The 14,652-nt window shown below is 50.6% G+C and overlaps 1 protein-coding gene across 1 annotated transcript in view; it reads left to right on the plus strand.

Moving 5' to 3' along the window:
• The window catches only part of HGSNAT (heparan-alpha-glucosaminide N-acetyltransferase), a 47,345-nt gene extending 34,254 nt beyond the window's left edge, over positions 1–13,091 (plus strand). Inside the window, exons 8-18 of the mRNA XM_060086067.1 lie at positions 1,030–1,106; positions 1,705–1,735; positions 3,165–3,325; positions 4,438–4,553; positions 6,693–6,814; positions 7,177–7,303; positions 8,380–8,466; positions 10,162–10,239; positions 10,837–10,907; positions 10,997–11,109; positions 12,001–13,091. Coding sequence (XP_059942050.1) covers positions 1,030–1,106; positions 1,705–1,735; positions 3,165–3,325; positions 4,438–4,553; positions 6,693–6,814; positions 7,177–7,303; positions 8,380–8,466; positions 10,162–10,239; positions 10,837–10,907; positions 10,997–11,109; positions 12,001–12,182 — 1,165 coding nt within the window. The 3' untranslated portion in view covers positions 12,183–13,091. The remainder of the gene's footprint in view (positions 1–1,029; positions 1,107–1,704; positions 1,736–3,164; positions 3,326–4,437; positions 4,554–6,692; positions 6,815–7,176; positions 7,304–8,379; positions 8,467–10,161; positions 10,240–10,836; positions 10,908–10,996; positions 11,110–12,000) is intronic.
• Positions 13,092–14,652: the final 1,561 nt, after the last annotated feature.

The raw sequence follows: 14,652 nt of genomic DNA on the forward strand, positions 1-14,652 counted from the left end.
GATACTAACAGTAACCACTGCTCACAGTTTGGAGTCCTCATGGTATATGCCAAGCACTGTTCCAGCTTGTCTTAATTTCTTTAATCTCTTAGCAATCCTATGAAGTATATACTTTTAATAATACACCTGTTTCACAGATAAAAAAATTGAGCCACAGAGTTGAGTAAGTTGGGCTCCAGAGTGCCCACAAATCACCCACTGACATACTAACGTTTTTTTGTCTTTTTTTGTGGTACGCGGGCCTCTCACTGTCGTGGCCTCTCCCGTTGCGGAGCACAGGCTCCGGATGCGCAGGCTCAGCGGCCATGGCTCACGGGCCTAGGCGCTCGGCGGCATGTGGGATCTTCCCGGACCGGGGCACGAACCCGTGTCCCCTGCATCGGCAGGCGGACTCTCAACCACTGCGCCACCAGGGAAGCCCCATACTAACGTTTTTATTCCCCATATTCTGAGAAATTAGCAGCAAACAACAGCACATGCAGAATCTGTTTTATTGTCTTCCTCTTTCTTTCGGAGATGTTCACAGGTGGACGGGAGTTGACATTGATTAAGTGCTAACATGTTTCAGGCACCGTTGAGGTGCTGTGATGTACGTTACTCTCCATCGTGGTGCCCGTGGTCCCCGGGTCAGGTGTGTCCCTCCTCACAGAGAACTGACGAGGGGCTCGCCTGAGGTCCAGTGGCTCCTAAGAGAGAGGGACCCAGGGCTTGACCCTAAAGACTGTCCCCTCCCACTACACTTCTTTTACCTGATACATCTAAGTAATTAGCACAAAGTGGCGTGATCGGGAATGTTTTGCACCATTTTCTAGTTACACAGTTCAGCGTTGGTGTGAGTTTTTCTTCCGACATCATGTTGGAAATGTTGGCAGAGAGGACTGTAGCGCGGGGTCCTAACCGTGATGGTTAGAAGTGTGAGTCTCCTGCTCTTTAAGCGTCTGCCTGTACCATGATGGCACCTGTGTCCTGCAGCCGGGCCACCCTTGTCACATGTCCAGGCCCTGAGAGCGCATCTTTGTGGCTTTGCAGGATCGCTCTCATCCTCATGGTCTTCGTGAACTACGGAGGCGGGAGATACTGGTACTTCAAGCACGCGAGCTGGAACGGTAAGACACCGCCGAGAGGTCGCCTTGGTGACGCGGGCCCTCTGAGAGCTGCGGGTAGGAGGGCTCCTTGGCGTCCCCCAGGGGTTCTGGAGGTGAGCCCCACAGAGGCCCCTTAGGTCATTCTGTCAGCCTTCAGTTCTGTTCTTCCTTTCATGTGCTCTGGCTCCGAGATGCTTTGCTGTCATCACGTTGTAAACGATCCTTGTCCTCTTCTAGGTGTGCCCTGTACCTCAGCCGCGTGGGCGTCCTGCCCCGAGACTCATGGTCCTCCTGGGGATGCCATGGAGCTGGGGGTGGTCTGAGTGGCGCTGAATAGTGGCTGTGAATCTGGCTGGGGGGTTGGTTTAGGGTGGGTTTTGAGTAAGATCTGCCGAAGATCACAGATTGTCCGCATACTTCTCTGTGGTGCTCCCACAGCAGGGGTGCTCTCAGGTAGCACCCGGGCTGGCCCCTGGCCGCAGAGTCCAGGGAGCTCGGTGCTGCTTCACAAGGTTTACCCAGGACTTTCCCCATCAGTGTGAGATGGAAGCCATCCTGGGTTAGGGAGCACCGACGTTCCAGGTCCTTTCCTCACTGCCGTGCTTGTGTTCTTCTGCAGGGCTGACGGTGGCTGACCTTGTGTTCCCGTGGTGAGTTGCAAATCCGCCATCCGCTCTTCATAGCCCATCTGCAAAGTTTTGTTTTCAGCGGATGCTGGAACTTCCCAACACCAGCCTTGAGTTCCGGCCTGCGGGTCTGTGTTGCCCACAGGTGATGGCGTGATGAGGTCCTTCCAAAAGCCGGGTTCCTGAATTGTTCTGACACTTGGCCTCGTGCTTGTCTAAGACATGTGAGAATAAAAGACTGCTGATTTCAGAGGGAACATTTTATTAGTGTGGATATGATGTACAAGATCCTGGAATCTCGTAGGAAATCATAACTTCTGAATATTCCACTAATCCTGAAAATAAATTTAAACATCTTAGTTCCTAAAAGGTATGCAGTATATCAGTATCAGGGAATTCTGATAAGTATGTAGCAGTTAAGGATAGTAATAAGTTACACTTTAAAATAATAGTGGAGGACTTCCCTGGTGGCGCAGTGGTTAAGAACCTGCCTGCCAATGCAGGGGACACAGGTTCGAGCCCTGGTCCAGGAAGATCCCACATGCTGCGGAGCAACTGAGCCCGTGCACCACAACTACTGAGCCTGCGCTCTAGAGCCCATGAGCCAGAACTACTGAGCCCACGTGCCACAACTACTGAAGCCTGTGTGCTTAGAGCCCGTGCTCCGCAATAAGAGAAACCACCGCAATGAGAAGCCCGCGCACCACAACGAAGAGGAGCCCCCACTCGCCACAGCCAGAGAAAGCCCGCGTGCAGCAACAAAGACCCAATGCAGCCAAAAATAAATAAATAAATAAAATAAAATAAAATAAATAATAGTGGAACACCCTGCTCTGCCCAGAGCATTCCCCTGCTGAGGGACTCTGGCCCCTGCACAACGTGGCTTTTGTGTCTTTGCTGACATGCTTTGAGCAACTTGCCTCCATCATTTATAGGCAGGACCAGCCACTGGTTTACGTCTTTGGTCCCCAGTGTTTCACTGCTACTGTGAACTCAGGTTTATCTGAGTGGGGGAGGAGTTCCTTTTGTTTTAATTGACATATAGTTGATGTACAATATTATATAAGTTACAGGTGTACAATATAGGGATTCACAATTTTTAAAGGGTCCACTCCATTTATAGTTATTATAAAATATTGGTATTCCCTATGTTGTACCATACATCCTTGTAGCTTATTTTATACCTAGTGGTTTGTCTGTCTTTGATGGAAGGCTTGTCCATGGAAGCTGCAGTCAGTCCCGAAGGATCTCCCCCTAAGGCAGGACGAGAAGGTGCACAGTCCTTCCAGCCCAACATCCTGATTCTCCACCACTAAACTGGATGTGGTTTCAATCGTCGGTTTCTTTCAAAAATCACATGTTGTTTCTCTTATGTAGTAGGTTATAAAATACTAATGACATAGAGACAAAAAAGTTGAAAGTGGCCATCTAGTAATAGCTGTTGTTTTTTTAGGTTTGTGTTTATTATGGGATCTTCGATCTTTCTGTCAATGACTTCCGTTCTGCAGCGGGGATGCTCAAAATTCAGATTGCTGGGGAAAATTGCGTGGAGGAGTTTCCTGTTAATCTGTATAGGAATCGTCATTGTGAACCCCAATTATTGCCTTGGTCCACGTAAGTGTTTTTTCCCCTCTGTTAGAATGTATTCAGGTTGAAATAGGGAAACGATGTGTTAGAATTTGAAAGAAATGCAGTTTCTCCATCTCATGTACCTGCAAAAAGAACAGTTACTAGAAAAGTATATCTAACGCTTGTATGACTTTGGGCATTATTATTATTACTATCTTGGAATTTTAGGCCTGGGAGGTGCCACCAAGTCCACTCAAACCCTTCTGTACAAAGGAAGACCCTGGGGCCGGGAGAGTGAGGTGCTGTGTCCGTGTGTAGTGAAGGTCAGAGCAGGGGCCAGACCAGGCCACGGGTTCTCAGAGCCACCCTCCTGCCGCTTTGGTTGCATCAGCTTTCACAGTAAGGCTGTTGTTTAGGGGTCCACCTTGCCGTCACCTGAATGCCCCCGGGCTGCGGGAAAGGTATGACATCTCTGTCACTGAGTGGCTTGAGAGGGACAGGAAAGCTGAGGGAAGGATGTGAGCCCTGTTCTGGGGACCAGTGTCGGAACCGGGGAAGGCAGCGGCCACCGACCTCAAGGGGCTTACGGTGTCATTAGCAGAAAGAAGACGTCCTTATCCAGGCAGGTGCCAGGTGAACCCCTCAGGCAAGAAGCACTAAGGCTTCAGGCGACGGGAGGAGGTGAGGTGCTAAGGGAGGGTGTCGCAGAAAAGTCCATTTGATGGATCACCCGACAGAGGGCCGCTGCTCCCAGGAGGACACACTGCGGGGGTCCTTACAGGGTTACCCTCGGGCAGTGATACAGTCACGTAGCCTGCAAGGCAGGGACAGTCCGTGGCCTGTGCTGGGTCTGCAGGTTCCTGCTGGATGTGAGTTGAGTCCACACTCCTGATGGGAAAGGCCGGGGCGGGGCGGGGCAGGGCTTCAGGGCCGAGGGCGTCTGCGCTTTATCCCCACACCGAGCCGGGCCCTTGCTCTTAGCCCAGCTTCACTGCCGTGTGTGAGCCAGGCCCTTGACCACGTGTGTTTCCATCTCCAGGAGCTTAACTTCCTCAGGTGCAATGGAAGTCTGTCTCCCCCCTCAGGAAACAGTGGTGTCGTCTTGGGGTGAAGTGAGCAGTGCTGGCTGACACCCCCATACCCTGTGCATCCCGCAGTGTCCTGGAAGAAGGCGCGCATCCCCGGCGTGCTCCAGCGGCTCGGGGGCACCTACTTTGTGGTCGCCGTGTTGGAGCTGCTCTTTGCCAAGCCCGTGCCTGAGATCTGCACCTCGGTGAGAAACCCTGCATTAAAAAAGGGGGAGAGGTCCCTGTTTAGGTGCTAGAACTTTCTTTAGTTTTGAGTGCAGTACCAGAGATTACAAGACTCTTTAACTCAGTCAAACACATTCTTTTTTCTCTTTAATTAGTTATTTTTATTTAGTCTTTATATCAATCTTTTTTTTTATTGTGGTAGAAAACACATAACATGAGATCTACCCTCTTAACACATATTTCAGTTTCCATTAACCAAATGAATGTGATGGCATTAAATAACATCCCCATCTTCTAGTTGGCTGGTCCAGCCTCTTGGGAGAATCACTGCCAGTTTTTCAATTTCCTGGTGGTAAAGATACATAAAAACCTCACAGAACATTTCAGTGTCTATACACATGCTGCAGGGAGGTTCGACTTGGGCAGTGCCAAGGTCGGTCCAGGAGATGATAGTTCCGCCCTGGGCTGCTTCCTGTTTCTTCTTTGTAAGAAGTATGTGAGCATCTCACCTCTTCTGTAATTTCTTTCTGTCTTATTATAAATTGCTGAGTTGAGTTTACTCAGATGACAACTATTTTTTTTCCCCCAACGGAAGTAAAACTTCAGGTGGAAATGTTTAAATTCTTCCATTTGGGGTCCTACTTCACAGTAAGTTAATAAAGCTGTATTTGTTGTCCATCTCCTTCCTGTGTGGGTAACTAGCAAATTCATCACTGAATCCCAGGTTCTCTTGGTTTTTCCTGTAACGATCCCTCGGTTTTACGTTCTTGGAGCACACTTACACTTCACGCCTTCACGCCCCCCGACCCCCGCTGGCGCACCCGTGCCCTCTGCTGTAGTTTACGGAAGGCACGCAGGGGCTCCACGTGCACATGTGAACCTGACCTTGCTGGCTGTGGGGGACCGGAGGGTCTGCGAGGCTCATCCAGGTCCCACAGTGGAGCCCAGGGCTGGGGGGGACACCAGGAGTGGGGGGCTGCACCTCTCCTTCCCTCAACCAGAAGAGCTCCAAAAGCTTAAATTTTATTTTCCTTTTTTAAAATATAGCTGTATTTCTTTTAATTTCATTTCATTTATTTATTTTTGGCTGTGTTGGGTCTTTGTTGCTGCGTGCGGGCTTTCTTTAGTTGCAGCGAGCAGGGGCTACTCTTCGTTGCTGCACGCGGGCTTCTCATTGTGGTGGCTTCTCTTGTTGCGGAGCACGGGCTCTAGGTGCGTGGGCTTCAGTAGTTGCGGCTCGCGGGCTCTAGAGCGCAGGCTCAGTAGTTGGGGCGCACGGGCTTAGTTGCAGCACGGCATGTAGGATTTTCCCGGACCAGGGCTCGAACCCGTGTCCCCTGCATTGGCAGGCGGATTCTTAACCACTGCGCCACCGGGGAAGTCCCTTTATTTCTTTTTAAAATAATCGCTTTATTGAGATATAATTCACATACCATAAAGCTTACACATTTGAGGCGTAAAACTGAGGGATATTTAGTATATTCATGGAGTCATGCAGTCATCACCACTGTCTAATCCTAGAACAATTTCTTTATCCCCCAAAACACCCTGTCCTCACTACCAGCCACTCTCCAGCCCCAGGTCCCCCCAGCCCTCGGCAGCCCCTAATCTACTCTCTGTCTGTAGATCTGCCTGTTCTGGGCATGTCATAGAAATGAATTATAGAATATGTGGCTTTTTGTGTCTGGCCTCTTTCATTCAGCAGAATATGTTTTGAGGTTTATCCACGTTATACCATCAGTACTTGATTCCTTTTTACTTCTGAATAATATTCCATTGTATGAATGTACCACATTTTGTCTCCAGTCATCAGGTGATGGATATTTGACTTGTTTCCACTTTCTGGCTATTACGCATAATGATTCTATGTCCATTTGTGTACAGGTTTTTGTACGAACATCTCTTTTCAGACCTCTTGGGTATAGGAGTGGAATTGTCCACTGATTTCTTCTTAACTGGCCTTTTACTGTACTATCCCATAGAGATGAAGCATCTGGACCACATACCACATATGGAATAAACACGCGTCTATTTTGTGTTACTACCATAAAGGCCAAGAGGAGCGTCACAGAGAATTTTCTGAGAACATGTCCTGCACTGTGTGTTGTTTCCCATTCCACTTGCGTTTAGTTCACGTTTTTTATGCCCTGCCCCTGCAGGAGAGAAGCTGCTTTTCTCTGCTGGACGTGACATCCAGCTGGCCCCAGTGGCTCTTCATCCTGATGCTGGAAGGCGTTTGGCTGGCCTTGACCTTCTTCTTACCTGTTCCAGGATGCCCTACGTGAGCCAGCCCTGCAGGAACCCCCTTTTTGCCAAGTCCGAGCCCCTGGGTTACAGCTGTCGGGTTTCCCACACTGGGACCTCCCTTCCTCTCTCTCTTCTCCCCTTGTGTGGGAGGGGGTTTGGGCGTGTGTCCAGAGGCCTGTCTCCGTGAGGTTTTCCAGGGTCGGTGGGACGGACGTTGGGCCCCCGCCTTACCCCTCGGGCAGCTGTCGAGTCAGGGGCCCCGCAGTGGACGTGCATGGCGCCCCGGGGTCGTCAGGCTGGTGGGTGTTTGCGGCTCTTTGTGGGCACGCACGTCACCAGTGTACATCCCCCCGCTCCTAAGTCTGGTGGGTGAAGTGCATGTTCTCGCTTCCCCAGCGGCTATCTGGGCCCCGGGGGCCTCGGAGATTGGGGCAAGTATCCGAATTGCACGGGAGGCGCTGCCGGCTACATTGACCGCCTGCTCCTGGGAGACCATCACCTCTACCAGCATCCTTCCTCGGCTGTGAGTGAGCCCGGCTCCGACTTGGAACCGGACGCTGAGGGGGAGGAAGGGAAAGAACCAACTCCGAACTGTGTCCGTGAAACAGACTCGGGTGGAAGGAAGTTTTAGTCGAGAAGTTGGCTGACTTTACAGACTTCAGTTTAATGTTGGTTGTGGGCGGCGTGTAGACGTTTCTTTGGCTGTTAAAGTGAGACTGCCTGGTGTCAGGTGTGCAGCAAGGTGCTTTCTTGTACATCTCAGGTATGGGGACAGCTTCCCATGAGGGAGGTCTGTCAGGCAGTGCTTTTGGGATCAGCACGTGTGGGGCTGGAGGAAGCAGGACGGAGCAGTGGGGACAGCCACACGCAGGCCCCCGCTGGTCTCCTGGGGGCTGGGGAAGCCCCTCAGGGTTGTTCTCAGTGGGGTGAGGGACCAGGCCCTAGACATCACTGGTGGGATGTGATGGCCTGGCCAGGGGGCGACTCCTGAGGGACAGCTCTCTTCAGGGACAAATCCAGAAGCTGCTGAGAGCTTTGGGCCATGAATACATCTAGCAGCCGGGGGAGTGGATGCTTTAGTTGCAAAAGGGGTGGGGTGGGCAGGCGGGGGCCAGATAGCTGGGCAGTGCCTTCCAGCACCCACTGCAATGACTGGTTCCAAATTTCTGCCATTTCTACAGTAACGATTTCTTTTATAATGAAATAATACAAAGGTATTTTTCTTATCGTTATTTGCCTTAAAAGAAGAAAGGAAGCTGCCCATGTTACAGTAGGGTTGGCCGCAAAGAGTAAACCTGAAAATTAGAAGGTGTCGTGTGTGGTGTTTGAAGCTGGTTAGGGACGTGCAGTGTCACAGACACAGGGCCCAGCACGGTCTCCCGTGTGGGGAGAGTGTCACATGCCAGAGTGTCACATGCCACACACTTTCTTGGCCAGAAGTATTCTGCCCGTCATCCCCATAAGTTAGCAGTGAATTTCTGCAGCAAAACCAAAAATGTTGAATAGTGGGGCGTATCCAAGTTTGCATTTTGTCTATGAGTTGTTGTGTGCTTTTTGTGATCCTTGGGTGAGTCCCGCCTTCTTGTCCTGCCCTGTCAGGTGCTTTATCACACCGAGGTGGCCTACGATCCAGAAGGCATCCTGGGGACCATCAACTCCATCGTGATGGCGTTTTTAGGAGTTCAGGTATTTGTTCATTTCGTGAGAATGCGTGTTCCTGACAGTTAGTGATTATTGATTCATTACTAATCCAAAAACCATTTGATTAAAATAAGTGACTGGAAGCACATCTTCTGTGTTTCAGACCTAATAAATTCTGTTTATATTTGACAGGTTGTCAAAACCAGAGGTTGCTAAAATTTAGCACTTTCGAATAATTAGGTATAATTCCTATATTCTCCAAAGAAGTTATTCATATGGCTCATCTCGGTAGTGGGTGCACAGCAGCCCCTGGCTGAGAGGGGTCCCTGCTGGGCTGGCAGTCTTTGGAAGGTCACCTGTCACCTTATGTGTACAGTTGACACAGTTTCAGGTTATGCCTATTTTATGCCAGAGTCAGTACAGGTTGTTCTTGGTTTCTCTCACATGCAGTTTTGTTAGGATTCTGAGCAGTCTAGATTTTCCTTGCTGAAATTCTCCTTACTGGTGTTTGAAACTGTTATTTGAGGGGAGATGACGGGGAGGAGAAAGACCGGGTCCAGCCTCCTGGGGGGGCCTCTGCAACGGGAAAAATACTCCGCGTGTGCTGTTCCCGTGGCCGCTGAGTCCTCAGACGTGGCTGGTCTGACGGAGGAACTGGTTTTTAACTTTATGTCATTTAAATTTAAACTGAAATTGTCACAGGTGGCCAGTGGCTCCCACGTGGGACAGTGCAGGTCTACAGCATATACATTTTGGCGATTAAATAATTTCCTATTTAGAGATACTGCCTTTCTCTCTGCGGCACTTTAGAGTTTACACTGGGTGCTTTTATTCATAAATGCATTTAATCCGCCCATATGCTCTCCAGGTAAATCTGCGCCTGCAGGAGCAGCAAGGGTGGGTGGTGCGGAGTACAGACTGGCGCCGGTGCCTGGACTTGACCCCACCTACTAGCTGGGTCATCCTGGGAGGGTTACTGCACCCTCTGTGACTCAGTGGCACCTAAATAAGTGGTCGCACCTAAATCAGTTAATTCACATAAGGTTCTAAGACCAGGATATTCATAAATTTTAGCTATTATGTTATTATGAACACTTTCTCTGATGTTTTCAGAAATTAATTCCTAATTTGCAGGGGGGGCGGGGCTATGCAAAGTCCAGATTTTTCTGTTTTTAAAGTGTTTCCCTGCCTCTGCATCCACGCTGTTTTGTCCCTCTTCTGTACCCCTGCCAGGCTGGGCCATCTAGCAGGCCAGCCTGAGCTGGTCCCGTGTCACTTTGGCGGGGGGGGGGGGAAAGTGACTTTCCTTGGCTCCCATCACCTGTGGGAGAAAGCTTGTGCCTACCTGCTCCCACCTTCCCACCTCTGCCCACCCCCGGCCTTTCTGAATTACCTGCAGCACCTCGGGGAGGCTGTGCGTTTTCACCCATGTGACACACTCCTGTGCATGCTGTTCCTTCCTGCCCAGATACTGTTCCAGCTTTGAGCTCATATCCTCAGCCTGGCGGTACCTCCTCTGCTCATCCCCTTCCCTCCCTCCTTCCCTCCCTCCCTCCCTCCCCAGTGGTCCCTGTGCCTCTAGGCCTCCATTAGCCAAGGGCAGGGGTACCGTTCATCCCCTTGTAACCCCAGTGCCTGCAGGTGAGTCTGCCTGTCGAGAGGTGAGGACAGTGGATGAGTACGAAATAAGAACACATCGTAGGCGATTCTCTTGGTCATACCGTGCGTTTTCTTCCCCAGGCAGGGAAAATACTCCTGTATTACAAGGATCAGACCAAAGGCATCCTGATCAGATTCGCTGCCTGGGGTTGTTTTCTTGTAAGTAGCGGATGGTCCTCACTGAAATTCCTTCTCTTCACACATACACATTTCAAAGACATCAAATGTTTAGTGACCGGCCGTGGGATAGACAGCAGCTGTCACTTCGCATCAGTAACATTCTTCACTTGAATATCAGAGAGGAAAAGTCTCGACACCTAAGCTCTCAGGTTGATTTTCTTAGGAAAATGTCTTTATAAATAAGTCAGTGAAGATATGAGGAAATGGAGCGGAGGTGTGGGTTCTGGTGGGGACCTTTGCCAGAAGGACCAGGCCAATGATAACAGGTTCACTGGGGGCAAAAGATAAGCTTGGCTGTTCCTTTCACCCCTGACCTGGCAGTCCTGTTTCCTCCACAGATTCACTCCAGTTGATCAGTTCGTTTACCTTTAACTCAGAGTAATGCTGAAAGGAGGTTTTTGGAGGACATTTTTAGTTACACATCTTAAAAATGTTTTTCCAGTTAAAAGAATAAAACGGAGGGCGCAGTTTTCAGCCTCCCCTAAGCAATTAAGTCACTCCTGTTTTTCAGTTTTGAACCACAATTGTTTCTTGAGATGACGTAAAAAACTTTAACATCTTTCTCCCCGCTTCTAGGGGTTTATTTCTGTTGCTTTGACAAAGGCTTCCGAAAATGAAGGCTTTATTCCAGTAAACAAAAACCTCTGGTAGGTACAGAAAGCCTGTCGTTTTCACATCTGGTCTGGCTGGCGCTGGATGTGCTCTCTGGAGCCCTGAGACACCCGCTGTCCCCCAGGTCCGTCTCCTATGTCACCACGCTGAGCTCCTTTGCCTTCTTCATCCTGCTGGTCCTGTACCCCGTTGTGGACGTGAAGGGGCTGTGGACGGGAACCCCGTTCTTCTACCCTGGTGAGTCCCCCCACCAACCGGCCCCAGGCCTCGTGGAGGAGGGGACCCAGCGGACGGGCCAGAGGCCGTGGGTGCCGGGTGTGTCCAAGGTGCCGGCCGAGGGGGTCCGAGGGGGTCCATGCAGGGCGTCGCTGGGCCTCTCCCCGAGCAGTGCCACCCCGTTTTACCATTTAGGTTGTGGGATCATCATTGCACCCCTCAGGCCGCTTCAGGCACGTCATCCAGTCCCTCGAGCTCCACAAACAGGGCCGTGCTTTCTCATGTGTAAACCCCCTGCCCTGCAGGCGGTGCCTAAGAGACACCACGCGGAGATGCACGGGTTCTGCCCGAGACTAGAGACAGCAGGTGACTTCAGTGACTCGTTTCAGCCCCGAGTCCAGTAACAGTTACGCTCGTTGGTCTTCAAGTTTTCTGTGTAGAGAATATAAATTAATAATTCTGGGCTTCCCTGGTGGCGCAGTGGTTGAGAGTCCGCCTGCCGATGCAGGGGACACGGGTTCGTGCCCCGGTCCGGGAAGATCCCACATGCCGCAGAGCGGCTGGGCCCGTGAGCCATGGCCGCTGAGCCTGCGCGTCCGGAGCCTGTGCTCCTCAACGGGAGAGGCCACAAGAGTGAGAGGCCCGCGTACCGCAAAAAAAAATAAATTAAAAATAAATTAATTAATTAATAAATGAATAATTCTGGCTTTCCTTTCAAATTTGGTATTCCAGAATTACACTTACCAAAGGAATGTTTTCTAATAATTTTTGGATAAGGTTTACACTCAAATCTCTAAGATTCGCATCACTTATTTTTTGGCGTAGCCAATAACAAGTGGGCACTTTTTCTTTTTTCACTGAACTAAAGGCAAATTTCAAGAGTTAAGTCGATAACCAGCTGTGTTTCCCCAGGAATGAACTCAATCTTGGTGTACGTGGGCCACGAGGTCTTCGCCAACTACTTCCCCTTCCAGTGGAGGCTGGGGGACAACCAGTCACACAAGGAACATCTCGTTCAGAACATAGTTGCCACTGCGCTCTGGGTGCTCATCGCTTACGTTCTCTATAAGAAGAAGGTGTTTTGGAAGATCTGAGGCCCCAGCTGAGACGTGTTGCTGGCAGATGACAGGGCCTGGGGCATCATGAAAAGGAGCCATTCGTTATAAAACTGCGTATTTCCAGGTTATTGGGGGAGATGCGGACGTGCTCAGTCTGGTTGATTATCGGACGTGGCTCATCCGACTCTGTGTACGTGAGCCTCAGACATCTGAAACGTAATTGTCTTTTCTCTCCATCTTCTGTAGAAATGGATGCCTTTGCAGCTTCATTCTAAGGATTTCTCCTTTCATTTTTCACAAGGGAGTTAACCAGGCCATTTTGCTTCTGTGACCACCTAAGGTCTGACCTTACTGATCCTCTTTCCTGCAGACTGTCTTTCTGTGCTGGTCCACGCCGACCAAGATACCACCATTTCTGTTGTGTCTGACTGTGAACATAGTCTAATATATTTCAGTTACGTACAGTTTAGTATTTCAAGAAATTCCAAGTAATCTCCTTTCAGATCTGTAAGGAACTGGTGGGTCCAAAAAAATGCCTTTCTGTCAGAAGCCATTTTCTCCTTTTCCTCACTTGAAAAACAAGTGAAACAGTAGATGTGTTATTCCCAGCCACCCTTGCATATACCTATCTCTCTACCCAGCCACCTCCTGCCTGTCTGTCTTTCTGTCTGTGTGTCTGGGTGGTAGCTGGTCCCCCAGGCCATCCTCTGTCTCTAGGAAGAGAGAGAAGCTCAAGGTCTCGGCCGGGCTCCTGCTGTGGCGCCCTTGCCGGGTCAGACGCGAGGCAGGTCCCCTCACAACGAGGGACATGGTGCTGCCCGCTCAGCTCCCCTCCAGCTCTGAGACCCAGTGGGGTGGGAGACATCGGTGGCATTTCTGAAATCCTTAGAAAAATAATTTTGTTACAGAAAACTCTTCAAAATAAACGAGAAGTTTAAAAAACTCTCATCAGAGTAACTCTTTTCAGAATGACCCTCCACAGTGGAGGCAGCTTTCCTGCTTGGAATCACCAAGCTGAAGAATTGTTTCTCAGGAGTGAAGGAGGAGACCACAGAGGACTGGCACTCCCGTCCTGCAGCGTCCTACTTGGGGATTTTCTGTGAGAATTCCACGTGGAAGGAAGATGTGGCAATAGGTTGTACTTCGGAGCATCCTTGCGTGGTGCGACGGGGTCACTTCGACCTGTCCCCTGATGTCAGCTATCACCCTGCATGGATAGTGAGTTTCCAGCTACCCCGTCACTACCTGAACTCTCATCCCAACTTGTACCTGTCCACCTGGGTGTCTGCCAGCATTCAGGCTCCCCCCTCCACATTCTCTTCTCGAACACAAGCCTTTCCAGCTTGGATGGTCCCAGCTCTGCGGACAGGTGACCCTCTGTCTCTCAGATAAAACTGTCTTTCACCCGCTTTACCTCCTCTCTCCCCCTTTCCCACGTTCAGTCATTGCCAAGTTGTCTCAGGTCTCACGGTCACTGCCTGTTACTCTTGCCCAGATGCCAAGAGGAATCATTTTTCAACCGGCCTCCTTCCCTCGGTCCCTCCTTCTGTAAAGTCACTGTCCACTGCCCCAGATTACACTTCCTAAACAGAGCTTGACTCACACCACCTCCTTATAAGCACGTGCACTGAAGTTGGAACAGCTTTGCTGGCAGGTAGAGCCGACCTCCGCTGAGCCCAGCACACCTTCTCGGCTCCCTACCAGCCCCCTGGACCCAGCCTGCTACTTGCAGCCCCGTCAGCTGCCTCCTGCCCCTGAGTTTGCTTAGTCCCCTTAATTTTCTCCCATCGACCCTTGACCTATCACATTCGCTCCCTGCTTCTAAGGCACCTTCTGTAATCTCTTAGTCTTGTCCCTAAGTAATATTTTCTTCCTCTGGGTTTGCGTAATATCTGATGAGGCTCAATCTCGTGGCACTTGTTGCTCTCTGCCTTGTTTGACAGTGATTTGGGTACATGACCAGTTTCCCACGCTGACCTGTGAGCTTGTGGAGGCACATTCTTCATGCGTGGCACAGTGGCCCATGCAGAGCAGGCGCTAAATAAACGTGAAAGCAAAATGGGGTGGTGGGTTTGCTTTTCATAGGTAAAATTTCACGTGTATCTGGAGCTAATGTGCGTGTGTGCATGCGCGTGCGCGTGGGGAGAGCTGTCATCTTTGAGGAAACCCCTCTCTTGCGGCGCGCCTTTGTGGGTGGTCATGGCTATGTCATCCCGAATCTCAGCAGGTAAGGCTGAGCTGGGCCTCTCCAGAAGCAGTTTTCCAGTCGGGGTGTCCGTCGGTTAGGATGTCTTGAGCCGGACGGAGCAGGAACTCCCCATCCAGCTGGGTTATAAGGAGAGCATTGCACATAAGTGGTCCCACGGCGGGTGGGCTCCTGCTCAGCCAGGTCGCCTCACAGCCGAGATGCCCACCCCGTTGCCATCACGACACACACACATGCTTGACCAGCACCACGAGGGAGGGAGCGGGTATCCCCTCTGCCTCATAACATTATTGGCCGGAA

Source organism: Mesoplodon densirostris, chromosome 20 (assembly GCF_025265405.1).
Source record: "Mesoplodon densirostris isolate mMesDen1 chromosome 20, mMesDen1 primary haplotype, whole genome shotgun sequence".
NCBI lineage: Eukaryota > Metazoa > Chordata > Mammalia > Artiodactyla > Ziphiidae > Mesoplodon > Mesoplodon densirostris.